The 17,216-nt window shown below is 43.1% G+C and overlaps 1 protein-coding gene across 1 annotated transcript in view; it reads left to right on the top strand.

The window, feature by feature from the left end:
- Positions 1 to 1,889: 1,889 nt before the first annotated feature.
- The window catches only part of CD109 (CD109 molecule), a 130,610-nt gene continuing 115,283 nt past the window's right edge, over positions 1,890 to 17,216 (top strand). The window contains exons 1-2 of the mRNA XM_076003182.1: positions 1,890 to 2,112; positions 3,204 to 3,376. Of these exons, the coding sequence (XP_075859297.1) occupies positions 2,039 to 2,112; positions 3,204 to 3,376 (247 nt within the window). The 5' untranslated portion in view covers positions 1,890 to 2,038. The remainder of the gene's footprint in view (positions 2,113 to 3,203; positions 3,377 to 17,216) is intronic.

The following is a 17,216-nucleotide window of genomic DNA, read 5'->3' as shown; positions in this document are numbered from 1 at the left end:
TCACTTTGTGGTTGTGGGGCAGCAATCAGGCTTATAGCTCCTCCAGTTCTCAGAAGATCTCCCCCTTCAGCTTTCTCCTGCAGGTTGCCCATGACATTGAAGTTAGAGATAGTAAGACAGACATGGGTTCTAATTCTCCATCAATTTTTCCGTGCTCTTATCCACATTTAGCTTTTCTCTTCTGGTTGACTTATAGCGACCATAGGCTCGACACTACAACTAGGTGATTCCAAGCCTTTCTGTAAGTTTTCTTGGATGGAATGCAACATTATCAACTAATCTTTTGTAGTCCCCTTTTCTGTTTGCCTGCCTCTAGAATGAACCTGAATTTATTGACTCACCTCTATGAAGTGAATGTTTGAGAAGAATTTTCTCAGTCTTGTCAACTTCCTTTGCTCATCAAAGTGACCGCTAATATCCCCTGCCTGTAGACTCTGTGGCCCGCTGTCTGTTGAAGTAAAGCAGAATCTCAGTTCTCACCTTGGACTTGCTGAATCAGCACTTGCATTTTAACGTGATTCTCATACACATTGGAGTGTGAGAGGCACCAATCTAGACCTTGGCGCTTAACCCACACTTGACCCTGGTCCTCCTCTTTGACCAGCAGATGTGAGGAGACCACACTAGCAGAAACAGCTGTGTCTGGAACAGGTGTGCACCCAAGGATCCACGCGGAACTCTTTTCACTGTTCCCAAGTCCTGCCTGCACAGGAAGTTGCCACTAAAGATAGGCTGCCTGTAGGAGAGGACACAAGGGCAAGCTGTTCAGGGAGAAAAAGGGTGTAACAGGAAAGGGAGGAAAGCAAGTTCTGGGACTCCAAAAACCACAGTTTGTCTAGGTGCTACTTTTCCCCTTATTTAGCGCGTAGCTTTATCCTGAGACGGTCTCTTTGCTGACTTCTTTTCCGTTTGCATTTTGCCCCATATTAAAATGTCACCAACTAAAACTTCTCCATGAATTAGAAAGTTGTCAGGGACTGAGTGTGTTTGTTTTCCAACAGTTTCTGGCAGTTCCCTGCTTTTATGGTGTAGTCATGGTGAAACCTGAGTCATCTGAAGATGGTGGCAGTGCCAAAGAGCAGGGGAAAGGAGCTGCAGACCAGCGAGGAAGAGTTGGGGATAAGGAACTGTTGGGCACTGCAGGCCACCGACCTTCATTTTTACAGGAGAGCCACCCCAGCCCTAACTGTGTTTAGACGGATTGCTCCAAGCTTTAGTGTTCCACTGAACACTTTCTGTAGCAAATGTGTTTGGAGACAGCCCAAAGTGTAAAATCATCTTCCCAGTCAATTGTTCCTCAGGGTTCCAAGTAGCAACACCTCACTTTTGCACGTGCCAGAATTCTTTTCTTTTCTTCTTTTTAAAGTTGAGAAACCAAAACATTTTTCTTGGAGGGGCAAGCAGTGTACCTCGATTTTTTGTTTTAAGGAAAAAAAGTTTTTCTCTGTCCCCATTCATATACATTAAGCAAGTTACACAGGAAATATGCCTGTTTGGCGCGCGCCAGTGTGTGTGTGTGTGTGTGTGTGTTTGCCATTTCTCACATTCTGACTCATAGTCTGGAGGACAATGATTGATTTTTTTCCACTTCACATAGCTGCTGTGAATTTCTCCTCACAAGGATGGGCCTGTTTATTCACTCTGGGCATCGCCGGGACAGCGCTAGTGTAAACGGCCCTGGGAACCCGGTGGGCTGGGGCAGTGGGCGCCCTGGGTCCCGCGCGCCCAGCAGGGGTGCTGGGGCCAGGTCGGGCTGCCCGCGTTGGGAGGCTGCTTCCTAACCCCCCTCCCGGATTTGCGATATTTGCCAGAGCAACGAGAAAGCGCCGTCGTGATGCGGGTGGGAGGGGTGGAGCCTCCAAGTCCTGTCTCAATTTAGATCTCTTCACTCGGCTTTTCGTCGCGCCCATTTCAGATTACTAAACTCCAGAGTCAGGGGAAAAAAATATTCAGGGAGGAGGTGGCAAGCCACGCCCTACGGTGCCCGCGAATTTCCCCGGCAGGGCAGCGGACGGCCGCCCAGGCAGACGCCGCCGAGATGCAGGGCCCCCAGCGCCTGACCGCCGCCCACCTTCTCTGCGTGTGCGCCGCCGCGGTGGCCGCGGCCCCCGGGTAGGGACGCGGGCGCGCGGGGGTGGGGCGCGCGGCGGCGGGGGCCGCTCCGCAGCCCGGGCCGGCTCCGGGAGCAGCGGAGGGGAGTCGCGCGGCCGCAGTCCCCAGCCCGGCACCGGCCGGGAGCCTTGACCGTAGGGCGCTTCAGCGAGGCTCTGCATGGGACAGTTAGTTGCCTCCTCCACCCATGAAGTTGGTTACGCGCCTCGCTAGCCGTAACAACTTTCCAAAGAGGAGTCATTTTATTTTTAGTTCACGTTGCCTCTGCCTTTTGCTTCTCAACTGTTTGCTCCCAGATAACGCGCCTTCTCTTCTCAGAGACATTTGATATATCTTTTCTAAACAGGATGTCTTAACTTGGGCATTGCCAAATGTGGCTGAGCGGACGGACTGATGTATGGGTTTAGGGTGCAGGCATTGCAGGAAGATAACTAATGAGAGCATCCAAAATAGTGGAAAGCGTCCATTCCTAAAGATTTTTGCACTTGAGCCCTAACCCTTAGCTCCCGGCAGAGAAACTTCTGCTTTGGGGACTTCTTTTATTCTCTGCTACACCTGGAAATTTCACCACTGGTGTTTGATTTTCAGACGGTGTATTTCAATCAGTGCTATTGGATAGATGATTATTTTCTTGGGCGCATGCCCAAGCATAAGAATTTGTATAAAAAACAGGCAAAATCCTAGTTTTTTTTTTTTTTAAACCAAGAAAGTAATCACTCTGATGAGGTCGTCTGTAAGGCAGAAGCTTAGAGTTCTGTGCCAGTAACTTCTGCATGCCGCAGTGTAAGCCATTTACACCATGGCTCCTCCTGTGCTGTTTGTAGGAAATAATAACACAGGCCTTCCTCTAGTAGGGGGGCATGAATCACTGCATTAAAATTGATTTATGGGAATTATTGTTGTTTCAGTAGCATTTCAATGCAATTGCTAAATAGAGCACTGGGGCGATGTTAATTGGAATAACCGCAGTTGGCACAGTGTGGAGCAGCTATCTCATTATCTATGAAACTTGAAGATCACACACAAAAAAAATAATAAATGGAGATGTGAGGATAAGAAACTTTGTTTTTCCCTTGTTGGGGACTCTTTAGGTCTCAGTTTCTGGTGACAGCCCCAGGGATCATCAGGCCCGGAGGAAATGTGACCATTGGGGTGGATCTTCTGGAACACAGCCCCTCGCAGGTCACTGTGAAGGCGGAGCTGTTCAAGGTGGTAGCCAACCTCACTGTGTCTGTCCTGGAAGCAGAAGGAGTCTTTGAAAAGGGTAAGGTAAACAGCATAGAGTCTTACCTTTCTGCAGTAATAACTGGAATATGTTCATAAGGCAATGTGTTAGGTAGCAGAACAGAGAAACCCCGAACTTGCAGTGGCTTACATAGTACACTTTTAATTCTCACTCATGTAAAGTCCCAAGTGGTGTTCCTGGGTGCTCTTCCAAGTGGAGATTCAGAGACCCAGGCTCCTTCCATTTCATGACTCTATGGTCTTAGACATGCGGCTCCCAAGACTGCAGGAGAAGACCATGGAGTTACTCATGTGGGAGGTTTTTATGGGCTAGCCTAGAAATAGCTGATGTCAAGACTGCTCATATTCAGACGGCAAAGGATGCTGGGAAATGTAGGCTAGCGTGTACCCCAGAAGAGGAAATGGGCGTTGTTAAAAGCTAGTCTCTGTTACAAATCCATATTTATTGGGTGTAGAGTATTTAACAAGATAGACTTGTGGGAAGGAAAAGAAGAGCTACGCAATAGTTGAAATCCAGTTTTATGGAATATTTCTTAGTTTTTAAACTAGCAGGAAAAAAAATAGTATGAAAATAGAAACCTTTATAGAAGATCTCTTCTTTCAAGTTCTGGTTCTTACCTGGACCACTATTAAATTGGGGCAATGAATGTCTTCTTTTTCAATATTAAGGGAAAAATGATTCGAGGGGAAGGGGTAAATACTTAAATACCTAAACTTTTTTTCATTGAAATGAACATTTATCAAAAAATTTTTTTCTAATTGCAAAAGTGCTATATGCTCAGTGCTTACAACTTGATAAACACTAGCAGTAAAGGAAATAAACCAAAATCACCCATAATCCTATCACCCAAATATAAACACTGTTAACCAGAAGCATGTTTGCATGTTTAGTCAGAGGCTAGAAATTGAGGCATAGCTTCCTATAATGTATTTTTAAGAAAAATCATTTATAGCCACACAATGGGATTTCCGAACAATTCATTATGTAAATGTTTATTTTTTACCAGCATAGAGAAATTAAAGCCAGCATGAAACGAGATTAAAAATAAAAGTTCATCTACTTTCTGTGGTTCTTTCCTCACTGGAAATTGACTGAGGAGGTAAATTTGGGTAGGAGCCAGGAAGAGACGGTGTGTACAGGGGCCAGGCCACTTCCTCATTGTTCCTCATAGGAACAATGTCAGGGAGGTGGGAGGCCTTGTTTCCCGGAAGAGGAAGTATAGGTTAGCTCTGAAGATCTGAGTTTGAATCCTACCACTTCTCTGCTTCGTGGTTGTCTGATCTTGGGCAGGTTACTTAACTGCTCTGAGCCTCACTTTCCTCATATGTAAAACAGAGATAGTGAAACTGACTTCCTAAGACAGTTACAAAGTTGAAAGCAGTATGTTGTACCTAGTAGGCACTCAATATGCAACAACTGCTATTGTTATTAGTATAATAATACTGCAGAGGAAGATGCAGAAAGCCTCATTTCCTTTTTACATGGGTATAGACCTCAACTTTGTTATTGACCTGTCATTTCTGAAAATGAATAAATCCTGATCTTATGATAGTAAAGAAAAATTTGAAATACCAAATCACAGGAAACAATGCTTAAGTTAGTTCCACATTCATTATTTATTCATTAAGAATTTATAATTTTGTCTGGGGGATGGATATGCTTGAAGCTCTGACTTGGGGGGAGGGGGAAAAGGCAACACATGTAAACATTTGTACCCCCATAATATGCTGAAATAAAACAAAAAGAATTTATAATTTTGGCTCTGTTAGTATGGCAGTTTTACATAATGCAGAAGTCCAGAATAACCTGGACGTGGATGATTTTGATAAATATTTGGCCTTTGCTTGGACTTTTACATACTCTTATTCTAGAATTTCTCCTGTTATTGTCATTTCTACAGTCTCCATTATCTCTCTCTTTTCTTTCTCTTTTCTGCAGCAGGTAGTACCTGCACTGGGGGTGCATGTTGTTGTTACTTGGTTTTTAACTTTATTCTTAGATTTTTCTTTCTGGAAGAGAGTTCCTCATATGCCCCTGGGAAAGCTTAAATGCTCAAGACTGGGTTGGACAGTGCTGTCCTGGAGCAAAATGGACCTTTGAAGAAGAAAGAGGGAAAATGCTGCTTCCTCCATAGGCTGTTTTGGACTCTGTTGATGTATAGTTTTATTGAAAATGCCATTTTGGCTGGGAGCAGTGGCTCACACCTATAATCCTAGCACTCTGGGAGGCTGAGGTGGGGGGATCACTTGAGGTCAGGAGTTTGAGACCAGCCTGAGTAAGAGCGAAACCCTGTCTCTACTAAAACCAGAAAAAATTAGCTAGGTGTGGTGGTGTGGGCCTGTAGTTTCAGCTACTTGGGAGGCTGAGGCAGGAGGATTGCATGAGCCTAGGAATTTGGGGTTGCTGTGAGCAGGCTGACGGCATGGCACTGTAGCCTGGGCAATAGAGTGAGACTCTGTCTCCAAAAAAAAAAAAAAAGAAAGAAAATGCCATTGTTAGGAGCACTCTCCTCTTTCAAAGGAGAATGTTACTCCATTAGCAGAGGCTGGGAGTTATTGTTCTAAGAGCAGATGCTTCCTGTGGAGTTAGAACTTAAGGATGAAGACATTTCTTCCTCCTTGTCTTCACATCCTTTGCTTTATCTGACTTCTCCAGTTGTAACAATATGTGGGTAAATGATGACTTTCTGATCATCTGGGTCTGGATCTTCATAGGATTCATGCCCCCCCCCCATCACATTAAAGAAAAACAGATATTAATATAATAAATATATTTTGCATCTCATTGTTTCATGACTTTCTTATGAGGGCCCCCAAGAAAAGTTTGGTTTTAATACAGAGTTATCTTCTGGCAGAGCTGGGTAAGGAGCGGGACAGTTTCTGAGTGGCTCGTTTCCAGCAGTCCTGGACTTCTTAGAAATCCCCGGGGCGGGGGGTGTTTGGCTATAACCAGAATGTATTTCGGACTTCATTTGTGTCAGGAATAGTAATAACTAAAGGGTTCAAATGGCCTTTAATAAAGGCAGAAGAGTATGGCTTTTCCTCAGGGAAGAGTTCATTTATTTGACAGATATGGGGGAAATTTTATTTACATTTCCTCTCTTGAGGTCAGCAGCATTGGTTGCATTATAGTTATTCATTTTTTAATATGCTAAATCTACATTTATTGGGGATTGATTGTGGGGTTTTTTTGTGTGTGTATGATTAATAGCCCATGGCCCTTTAGAAGAAGTGTTTCTACTAAACTTAGCAGGATTCTGTAAAGGTGTTTTAATGCCTCCTTAGTGGTGAGATTCAGGTAGTGACATGTAGCTGTCATTATCACCACCACCACTGTCATTACCATCATCTCTGTAGTGAATAGAACAATGTTCATAATAGTATCTTCCTTTGTGTGAAAGAGTTAGTTAAATAAACCTAACTGACAAAACATAGTAAAAGTTCAGCAGGTAATAATTACCAGTGGAGAGAAGATGGAACAGCTATTGGCATTTGAAGTCAAGTCACACCATAATGTTGAGTGGAGAGTGAGTCCCTTTCTCTCTTTCCTTATTGGTTTAAAATTTAAAAAAAAAATTTTTAATTATTATAGATACATAATAGTTGTACATATTTATCCATATTGGTTTTTATGTCTTTTCTTACTGTGAGGTTGTCCTGGAGTTCCATGCCAAATCAAGAAAAAAGAAAGTTAAGAACATTTGAATTTACAGGTCATAAATGAAAACTATCTTCTCATTTGTTATGGCATATGAGATAATGGAATTATTTTTGATGTCTTCGAAACCACAATTTTCTGTTTTCTAAAATACCAAAGGTTTCCCCTCTCTACAGTTTGAAATTTTCATTTGTGAATTTTCAGCATTTTCATTTTTTCAGTTTTCAGTATTTCATTTGTAAATTTTCAGTATTTTTCCTGAACAAGATTTACTGTAAGTAACAAGGAATACAGCCTCCCCGCCCCCACCTTAATGAATTAATTGTCACTGGTTTTATATAATGAATGAATGAATTAATTGTTACTGGTTTCCTGATTTAAGGAAAAAAACTAAGCTGAAAATGCCAACTGAAAAATTGGGGGACTCTGCATGGGCATCTCCTGGTGCGTTCCTGCTGGTCTGGAGATACCATTTATTTTTTGTGATGCCAAGTCCACGTCCATTTTCTCATCCAGGTACTGGGGTGAGATGTGCTCTGTGAGTGTGCCTATATCCTTTAATAACTTGCTTTTTCTTTTTGTCTTAAAATCTTGGAGAGCTCATGGAGTGTTTACTTTTTGTTTTTTTTTTTTTTTAAGAATTAAAAATCTGGGCCGGGCGCGGTGGCTCATGCCTGTAATCCTAGCACTCTGGTAGGCCGAGGCGGGTGGATGGATGGCTCAAGGTCAGGAGTTCGAAACCAGCCTGAGCAAGAGCGAGACCCCATCTCTACTAAAAATAGAAAGAAATTAATTGGCCAACTAAAAATATATAGAAAAACTTAGCCGGGCATGATTGTCCATGCCTGTAGTCCCAGCTACTTGGGAGGCTGAGGCAGAAGGATTGCTTGAGCCCAGGAGTTTGGGGTTGCTGTGAGCCAGGGTATGCCAGGGCACTGTAGCCCAGGCAATGGAGTGAGACTCTGTCTCAAAAAAAAAAAAAGAAATCTGTTTTGTCCTTTATTGTCTTTCTCACTTTTCCATTTTGGTTCAGTAAGAGTGGGAAATTTTAAAAATTTGAAATATTGGCTGAAAAACTTTTCAAAAAAAAAAGAAAACACCCATTCAGTTAAGATGGCTTTCTGATGGAAACAAAGCTCTTGAACATAGGTTTCATGCCTCGTAGATCAAAATCAGTTCCACGGTCTTTATGAAAGTAGATTAATTAGTGTAGTGTGTGGGCAGATCTCCCAGGGCAGGTTTTCACAGGCAGCTTTGCCAGCAGAACTCAGTCTGAACTTGTAGTTACGTGAGAATTACTTTTAAAGGGTGTAGGCTCTTCATTCACATGTCTTTGCTATTGTGTGTCGTGTGTATTAATAGGTAGGTGGTGCCTGAGATAAAGGGCCAACGCGAAGTCACGATGCACCTGGGCTCTGGAGCCAGGCTACCTGGAGACAGGTGCTGGCCATTCCACCTAGTGGTCGTGTGCTTGTGGGCAGTCATGATCTCACCAGGCTTCAGTTTCATCACCTGAAAAATAGTGGCTTCTGCCTTATACAATTATATGGTTATTGTGAGGATTAGATGAGGTAACATATTTAAAGCACTTAACTCATACGAATTGTTCAAGAAAATGGGAGCTATTGTTATTAGAAGAGAATAGCAATAATTTATGAGTCAAAGGCAATTATTAATCACCTATTTGGATGTTCTTGAACTGGGAACTCTATAAAAGGCACATTCCTAAGAAGGAATGGGAAGAGATTCAACATATTAAATATTAGTTTCCTCATAGTGCCAAGGACTTTATGCACGGTATTTAATTTCAACAGCCCTATGAAGTAGACACTCTTAATCTTCACTTTGGAGGTGAAGAAACTGAGGCTTAGAGAGAACAATTAATTTTCCTGGGTTAACCCAGTTAGTAAATGGTGAAGCCTGAATTTGAAGTTGGTTCTGTCTAAGGGCCAGAGACCATAAGGTTTTCCATTGCTTGGAAGAGAGTGAAATATTTTTTGTTTGCTTCATTTGGGGATATTGATGTAATGTTGTATAGGCATCTTCCTCTAAAATCATTTTCACATTTGCTTGCAGTAGTTTAGACTTGGACCTAACAAAATCTAATTTGGATCTAAATAATTGCAAAATGAAATGACAGCCCTCCTCTTAATTTACTTTGAGCTTCATTGCGTTTTGGAGGTGGAGAGGACCTCAGAGATAAGCCAATTCAATCACCTAATTTATAGCTGAGGAGACTGAGGTGAGGCATGATGTTTGGGGATTTGTCTGAGGTCTACTAGCTTATTTGTGGCAGAGCTGGAAACATGTCAGATTCCCAAATTTGCAGTCCAATGCTGTTTCCATTTTACTTTAGGAGACTTTCCTAACATGTGGAGAACTGTGTGTAGGACCTAAGATATATTTGCAAATGTTGATTCTTCTGATACAGAAGAAAATAAGGCTAACTAAAGCATTTAAAAAGGCATACTTGTGTATTTGTGCAAGTTTGTTTTAGCTCAAGGTGGAGGTGCTCTTTGTGGACTAATGATTCTGCATAAGGCCTAGGAGCATCATAGATCTTTTGAAAACTAAATTCTGTTGCTGTGTTTCTCAAGGTGCAAGCCATAAATTAAAAATACGGGTTCATGGCCCTCCTCTAAACAGGGGTAAGGTTCAGAAATGTGAACTTTATGTTCCACCATTCCCACAGGTGATTGTTAGCCAGGTTAAAATGAGAACAACTTCCCTCTAGTATCCCACAAGTTGCACTCGACAAGTACTGGGAGGCCTGGGAGCGAGCGGCGTGCCCTTACAAGCCTGCAATGAGGATTCATGGCAGCTAAGGGAAGGCCCCTCCCGGGCTTCTGTGTTTGCCTTTAGGCAGCCCTGAACCCTAAGCATTGGTAGTGACCTTCAGCTGCAGAGATACATGTCTTGGGGTTTCCCTGTGAATCAATGATTGGGAGAAGTTAAAAGCGAACAAACTGATTCTTTAAACTCCAAGTTAAACATGTGCTGCTCCTCCTCTAACACTGAATGAGTCACTGTCCTGGTGACTCACTGAAGGGTTGTGGTGGAAATAGAAATCTGATCCTGTAAGAATTGGGGCTGGGTTACTGTTGATCCTTTATGTTCTGTGAAGCGGGCTTTACCATGCTCAAACTAAAGGCATTTCCCCCCATTAATTTATTGGTTCTTGAATATTTGCCATATGTGAAATATGAATGAACGGGGCATGGGGAATAAGAGAAGGGGAGGCATTAGAGGAGATGCAGGGGTTCCAGAAGGACAACATATAATGTTAAAAGTGCAGAAGCTGGAGCAGTTTTTACTTTTTGTTTGTATAAAAAATTCAATGTGGGGCCGGGCGCGGTGGCTCACGCCTGTAATCCTAGCTCTCTGGGAGGCCGAGGCTGGTGGATTGCTCGAGGTCAGGAGTTCGAAACCAGCCTGAGCAAGAGCGAGACCCTGTCTCTACTATAAATAGAAAGAAACTAATTGGCCACCTAATATATATAGAAAAAATTAGCCGGGCATGGTGGCGCATGCCTGTAGTCCCAGCTACTCGGGAGGCTGAGACAGAAGGATCGCTTGAGCCCAGGAGTTTGAGGTTGCTGTGAGCTAGGCTGACGCCATGGCACTCACTCTAGCCTGGGCAACAAAGTGAGACTCTGTCTCAAAAAAAAAAAAAAAAAAGAAAAAAAAAATTCAATGTGGTTTGTAAATAGTGCTTCTTCTGTGTCACCCTGTGCCTGGTACTGTTACCTTGGACTTCCAGAGCTATACAGATGTCCATTCATAAATGTCCCACCTCTGCTGACGTGTTTGGCATTTGTAGGGAGCAGTTATTTCCCATATTAGAGAAGGGAAGGGCGTGCCGGAGGCCAGAGCTGCTGGCTGGGAGTGGCAGTCATGAGAAGGAGATAGGCATTTGTTTATGTGTTTTCTGAAAAGATGGTTCATTCTGCTTTGGATGTGAGTTTGGGGAGACATCCAGGCGGAGATGTCCAGCAGATAGTTTTGAAAGTGTAGCTGGGCAGAGAGCTTAAGGCATTGTTTTCATAGAGGCAAACAATAGTTGGAGTCCTGGGAACACACGAGATGTGCAGGAGAGACAGAGCTTATGGAAGGAACAAGACTGAGGCCGGCGTGGTGGCTCACGCCTGTAATCCTAGCACTCTGGGAGGCTGAGGTGGGAAGATCACTCAGGTCAGGATTTTGAGACCAGCCTGAGCAAGAGCAAGACCCCATCTCTACTAAAAATAGAAAGAAATTAGTTGGCTAACTAAAAATATATAGAAAAAATTAGCTGGGCGTGGTGGCGCATGCCTGTAGTCCCAGCTACTCGGGAGGCTGAGGCAGAAGGATTGCTTGAGCCAAGAGTTTGAGGTTGCTGTGAGCTAGGCTGACACCACGGCACTCTAGCCTGGGCAACAGAGAGAGACTCTGTCTCAGAAGAAAAAAAAAAAGATAAAGACTGATAAGAGAAGCTTGGGAGGAGGAAAATAAGTTAATGACAGGGGTAGACAGTGAGCAGTCAGAGAGGGGTAGATTGAAAACAGTGAGATGTCTCAGAAACCAAGGGAAGAAAAAGTTTTAAGAAGGAAGGTTTCATTAGTATCAAGTATCTCAGAAGGTCAGAGAAGAGCAGGACAGAGGACAGAACATTGGTGACCCTTCAGTGAATAGTTTTAAGTGGAATGTTGGGAGCAAAAGCAAGTTTTAAGAAATAAATGGATGGTATCAAAATATAATTAGAAAGGGATTCCACTCTTTCCAGAAGTTTGGCGGTTGAAGGGAGATAGGTGAATGGTCTCTGAAAGGGCCCAGCAGAGAGGTAAAAGTGGTTAATGCAAATGGGAGGGGCCACAAGTGGTGGGTTCAGGATTAGGGGCAGAGGTGAGTGGATTATCTTTAAAAAAAAAACAACTTGTACTTTTTCTTTTGGTGAAAGAAAAAAAAATAGAGGAGAATAAGTCAGGAAAGAAATATTTTTAGGTATGAGATTGAGATGAAGAGTAAAGTTGAAATACAGTTCTAGGAGAACTTTGCCATAGTTATCTACGTACCTTTAAACTGCACAGATCTGGCCATCACTTTATAGGAAGTGGGGGGGAACGTTAAAAGCAGTGGCACATTGGAGAGAGAAACACAGGATTGGAGAAGTTCCCTGGGGTTGCCCCAAACTGGGTCACTGCTGAATGGTGGGAAACTGGAACACGAAGGCTGGGACTTGTGTTGGAATCCAGAGGAGGAAGCGCAGGGAGGAGAGAGGAGGAAAGGGCTGTTTATGGCGCTAAGCTTCAGTGGAAGCTTGAGAGGGTCTCTTGATTACTGCCGCGGTTATCAGTGTGAGAAGTGGAATGTGACTCACTGTCTCTTGGTCTGGGCTGAGATGACCATCATGCCAAAGGTACAGTGACAGAACTTGGGGAGGAAGATTATAGTGGATCCTGGTCTTGTTTCATCTCTTCTACTCTTCACTTCGCTCAGGGAAATTCTTTGCATTGACTTTCTTCCCCTGCAAGGCTCAGGGTGACACTGGTCAAAGAAGATCTAGGGTGGGGAGTAGCAGTAGGTAGGTAGTGGGCAGGTCTGTGGGCCTTTAGTTCTGAAGAAATGATTTATGAATTAAAATCTGAAAACCAGAGTAGTAAAGAGCTTGAAAATAAACAGGGAGGAAAGTTTTTAAACAGCACCTGGTAGCTTCCTTTTAGTAGGGCCATGCCAGGAATTTATGAAAATGGAGCTGGCAAAAATGATTTAGGGCTATAAACTTAAATTTCAGTGTAATAGGTGTTAAATCTCTTCAAGAATATAGTTAAGACAGAGCATTTTTATTTATTTTTTCTTCTTCTTCTTTTTGGCCAAGCTCTTACAGACCAACAGAGCATTTTATTATTTTGAGCATTTCAAACATTCATTAGGTACCAGATTGTATATGGCACAATGCCGGGTAATGTAAATATTTGGAGACCACACAAAGTTCTTGTCCCTGTGCTTCATTTCGTGTGCCAACTGTAGTTGATGGTAGAGGTTGCAAAGTAGGCTTCATTGCATGTGCCAACTCGAGTCGATAGGTTGTTGGAGTGCTGTGTTGACAGTTTCAAGTCAAACCTGGGTTTACTGGATTAGCTGTGTCTGCCATGGGCATGGGAGTGGGGAGTGTGGTATGAATGCTGCAGATGATTCTGTTGGGGTGAAGAGGAATGGTTGCCTCCATGACTGTAGAGGGGCTCGAGGTGATAACAACATGGAGAAGAGAGAAAAGATGAAAGAGTGGGTGTATCAAAATAGTAACATGAAAGTGCAGGGAGCCATGGAGGAGGGGCAGGGAGGGAATATGAGGTTGTGTTTGTACTACTGTTTTGGAAAGAATAGCTGGGTCTGTCCTGTACTGTTTGGGAGGTGCGGTGGGTCAGAATGGGTGCTGTGGATCCACATTGAAATTGTACAATAGCATCACAGTACTTACCTCATAGCATGGTTGCAAGGATTAAATGAGGTAATGCTTTAGGGCTGCACCATCCAGATCCAGTATGGTAGCCACTAGCCACATGTGGTTTTTTTTTTTGAGACAGAGTCTCACTGTGTTGCCCTGGCTAGAGTGCTGTGGCGTCAGCCCAGCTCACGGCAACCTCAAACTCCTTGAGCAAACAAGGATTGCTCAAGCAATCCTTCTGCCTCAGCCTCCCGAGTAGCTGGGACTACAGGCATGTGCCACCATGCCCGGTTAATTTTTTTCCTATATATTTTTAGTTGGCCAACTAATTTCTTTCTATTTTTAGGAGAGATGGGATCTTGCTCTTGCTCAGGCTGTTTTCGAACTCCTGACCTTGAGGGATCCGCCCACTTTGGCCTCTCAGAGTGCTAGGATTACAGGCGTGAGCCACCACGCCCGGCCATTCTTAGTTTATAAACTGTATAAAAAACAGGCACGGGCCAGATTTGGTCTGTAGGCTGTGGATTGCCCACCTGTCATTACAAATGCCCTATATGTTTAGCAGCCAAGAACCTTGCTTGACTCTTGGTTTTTCATTTGTATTTAACTTACCATTGAGTTTATATTGTACCATTTTATTTATTTTACTTTTAGGGGGTTTTTGCTTTTTGGTCAGTGGTCTAAATGGTGCAAAACATTGTTTATGTAACTCATATTTATTGAGATATTTGTAATCAAGGGGACACAGGAGAGAAAGAAAAGAGTCTGTGAGGGACCAAAGGAGATTTGTTTTGTTTTGTTTTGCTTGAAATACTTAGGTTTTCTATATAGATTGTGAATTCACTGAATAGTTGTTTAGCCTTAAAGTTTCTGTGAAGCAGAAACGTCATATTTTAAGGTTTTGTTTTCCACAGATTTGTGTTGGAAAACCCCATTTATCACTTTGTCCCTCTGCAGATCAAAGAAAATGATGAATAATGAGAAAATATTTAATAAATTGGTAAATAGGCCAAAATGTCCAGCTAAAAAGGTGATAATACATTTAAGTTTATTACTGCATATGACTGAAGAGCAAAGGGTTGCCAAAAATAATTAAGCAGCAGACACTAATTCGGCGCACATATACTGGAAAACCCATGTTTTTTTTTTCATAGAGTATTTCTGGACCTAGTTGGATTTCCAATTATACACTACTCCTTCCCTTCAGTGATTCTCCAGAGCTATTTGGTGAGGACAGATGTTAGAAGAGGCAGCATATGATATTATAGAGTGTATTTAGAAAGTTAAGGAAAGGTTAGTTTTTGTGTATGCTTATTACACAATTTAAAAATAGCTTTGACTCTATTTGTAAATCAAATGGCCAGTTCTCAGGCTGTGCCAAGTGTGAAGACTTCAAACAAGGTTTCTTTTGAGTTGCTCAGGGAGTGTGGGGAAGGAAAAAGCATTTGAAGGCGTTTTGAGATTGACTTTCTCCGGCTACACACAAACATAATCGGAGTTTTACAAAGTTATTTACAATAACTCTGAGAAGCACTTTATGTAACAGTGTGTCTTTAGTTAGTGATTTAAAAGCTGTGCCTTGCTAGCTTTCAAGAGGTGGTGACTCTTTTCCCCTGTCTAGGTGGAGCCTCTCTAAAAGGGAAAAAAATGTTCACAACAGTTTGCAAATACTATCTATTTAATTCTCAACCTAGCAACAGCAGAGAAAGAGATTATTATTTCTCGCTCATCTACACTGCCCCCACCGCCCCCAATTTTGGGTTTTGGTGGTGTAAATTGTTGCTAGACTGTTAGGACTTTCAAATAAGTTCTGTGCTGGGACAAAATAAGTGCCTAGGAAATTCCAAACTGTATTTGTAAACTTAAAGGGAAGACAAGTTGGAAAAAATGTCACATACTTAAAGATGACCTTGTAATGAGGACACAAGACCAGTAAGTGGGCCTTAATTGGATCTCTCTACACATTTCCTAAGTCACTTCCTGGATCCAGCAAGAACTAGAGGTGGGTGGGACATCTCTGTCCCCTACACTCTGGTTTTTGGGTGGAGCTTCTATTTCTGGCTCAATACCTTTTCTGGGTCTGTGAACAGACGTGGTCACGGGTCTGCGCAGTGGGACCCAGACATGCAGTTGAGCCTCTCTTCCAACTTCTCTCTAGTGAGACAATCCTGCAAAGGTTTGACTCAACTAAGAGCTGCACCAAAAAAAAAAAAAAAAAGTTCTGCTATGAAATGAGATTTCCTGCACTTCAAATCTGGCCAGCTTGTTTTGAATTGCCGAAATACTTGTACTTCAGTTAATCAACCTATGAGATTTATTTGGATTGTGGACTCCCAGCTGGTTTTTACTTTCTCTTTGCTGGTGTCACTTGGACAAAAATAAATTACCAGCCCTCTCCACCTCTTCTTAGCCTTTGTGAATTCGCTGATGGGTCTGTATGTCACATCTGGGTAGAAAGGAAGCTCGTTGCTTCCTCCAGTCACTGGGCAGGGAAAATAGTCAACCCCTGGTGATTTATCCTAAAGTAATGACAAATAAGTAACTCTCATAATGCAGGGTGCAGTTTTGTTGGGATGCAGCTTCTTGCAGTTTAATTTTTTCTATTTTGTTCCAATGTGGGACACTGTGGTGGATTCTGTGCTGTACCACCCAGAATTCCCCCCAATCTATATAGAAAACACAAGCTGTTGGGAGTGTGGCAGCCCACCGTCTTCAGAGCCCCTTTTGGCAATTGCATCAGCTAGACAGTCACCTCACCCAAGGCTGCACCCCTCCTGTGGGCGGCCCCATCATCTGCTGATTGACATGAGGTGTAAAGGTCCAGTCTCTCGCCCCAGGTCAGGACGACTCTCCAGGGTCAAGGCTGCCTCTGAGCTGCCCCTGTAGATGCCTCCTTGGAGCCTGCATTGTAGCTCCTCTGTTTTCCCCGCCAGTCCTGTTCCTCCCCTTCCTTTCTATAGGTGCGCAGCCCCAGCGCCCTCTTTAAGAAACCTGCATTGTAATCACCATCTCTGTGTTGGCTATTGTTCAACTCTGAAGAGGGATGTGTCAGATCTTGGAATTAACTTCAAACATGTCAGAACTACGTAGTGTGGACATAAGAGTTCGGAAATGTTCTAGTTTTTCTATTCTTTTAAGAAGTACTTGTAGGCTGGGCGTGGTGGCTCACGCCTGTAATCCTAGCACTCTGGGAGGCCGAGGCGGGCGGATTGCTCAAGGTCAGGAGTTCAAAACCAGCCTGAGCAAGAGCGAGACCCCGTCTCTAGTATAAATAGAAAGAAATTAATTGGCCAACTAATATATATATATATATATATATATATATATATATATATATATATATAAAATTAGCTGGCCATGGTGGCGCATGCCTATAGTCCCAGCTACCTGGGAGGCTGAGGCAAAAGGATTGCCTGAGGCCAGGAGTTTGAGGTTGTTGTGAGCTAGGCTGATGCCATGGCACTCAATTTAGCCTGGGCAACAAAATGAGACTCTGTCTCAAACAAGAAAAAGAAAGAAATTAATCGGAAAACTAAAAATATAAAGAAAAAAAAAGTTAGCTGGGCATGGTGGCGCACGTCTGTAGTCCCAGCTACTTGGGAGGCTGGGGCAGGAGGATTGCTTGAGCCCACGAGTTTGTGAGCGAGACTGACACCATGGCACTCTAGCTGGGGCAACAGAGTGAGATTCTGTCACACACACACACACACACACAGTACTTGTAAAACACAAATTATTTTGCTTCGCTGTCGCAGTGCTTAGAGTGCAGCTCTAAGG

This window comes from Microcebus murinus, chromosome 5 (assembly GCF_040939455.1).
Source record: "Microcebus murinus isolate Inina chromosome 5, M.murinus_Inina_mat1.0, whole genome shotgun sequence".
NCBI classification, from domain to species: domain Eukaryota; kingdom Metazoa; phylum Chordata; class Mammalia; order Primates; family Cheirogaleidae; genus Microcebus; species Microcebus murinus.
This window is presented reverse-complemented; position numbering and strand designations above follow the sequence as displayed.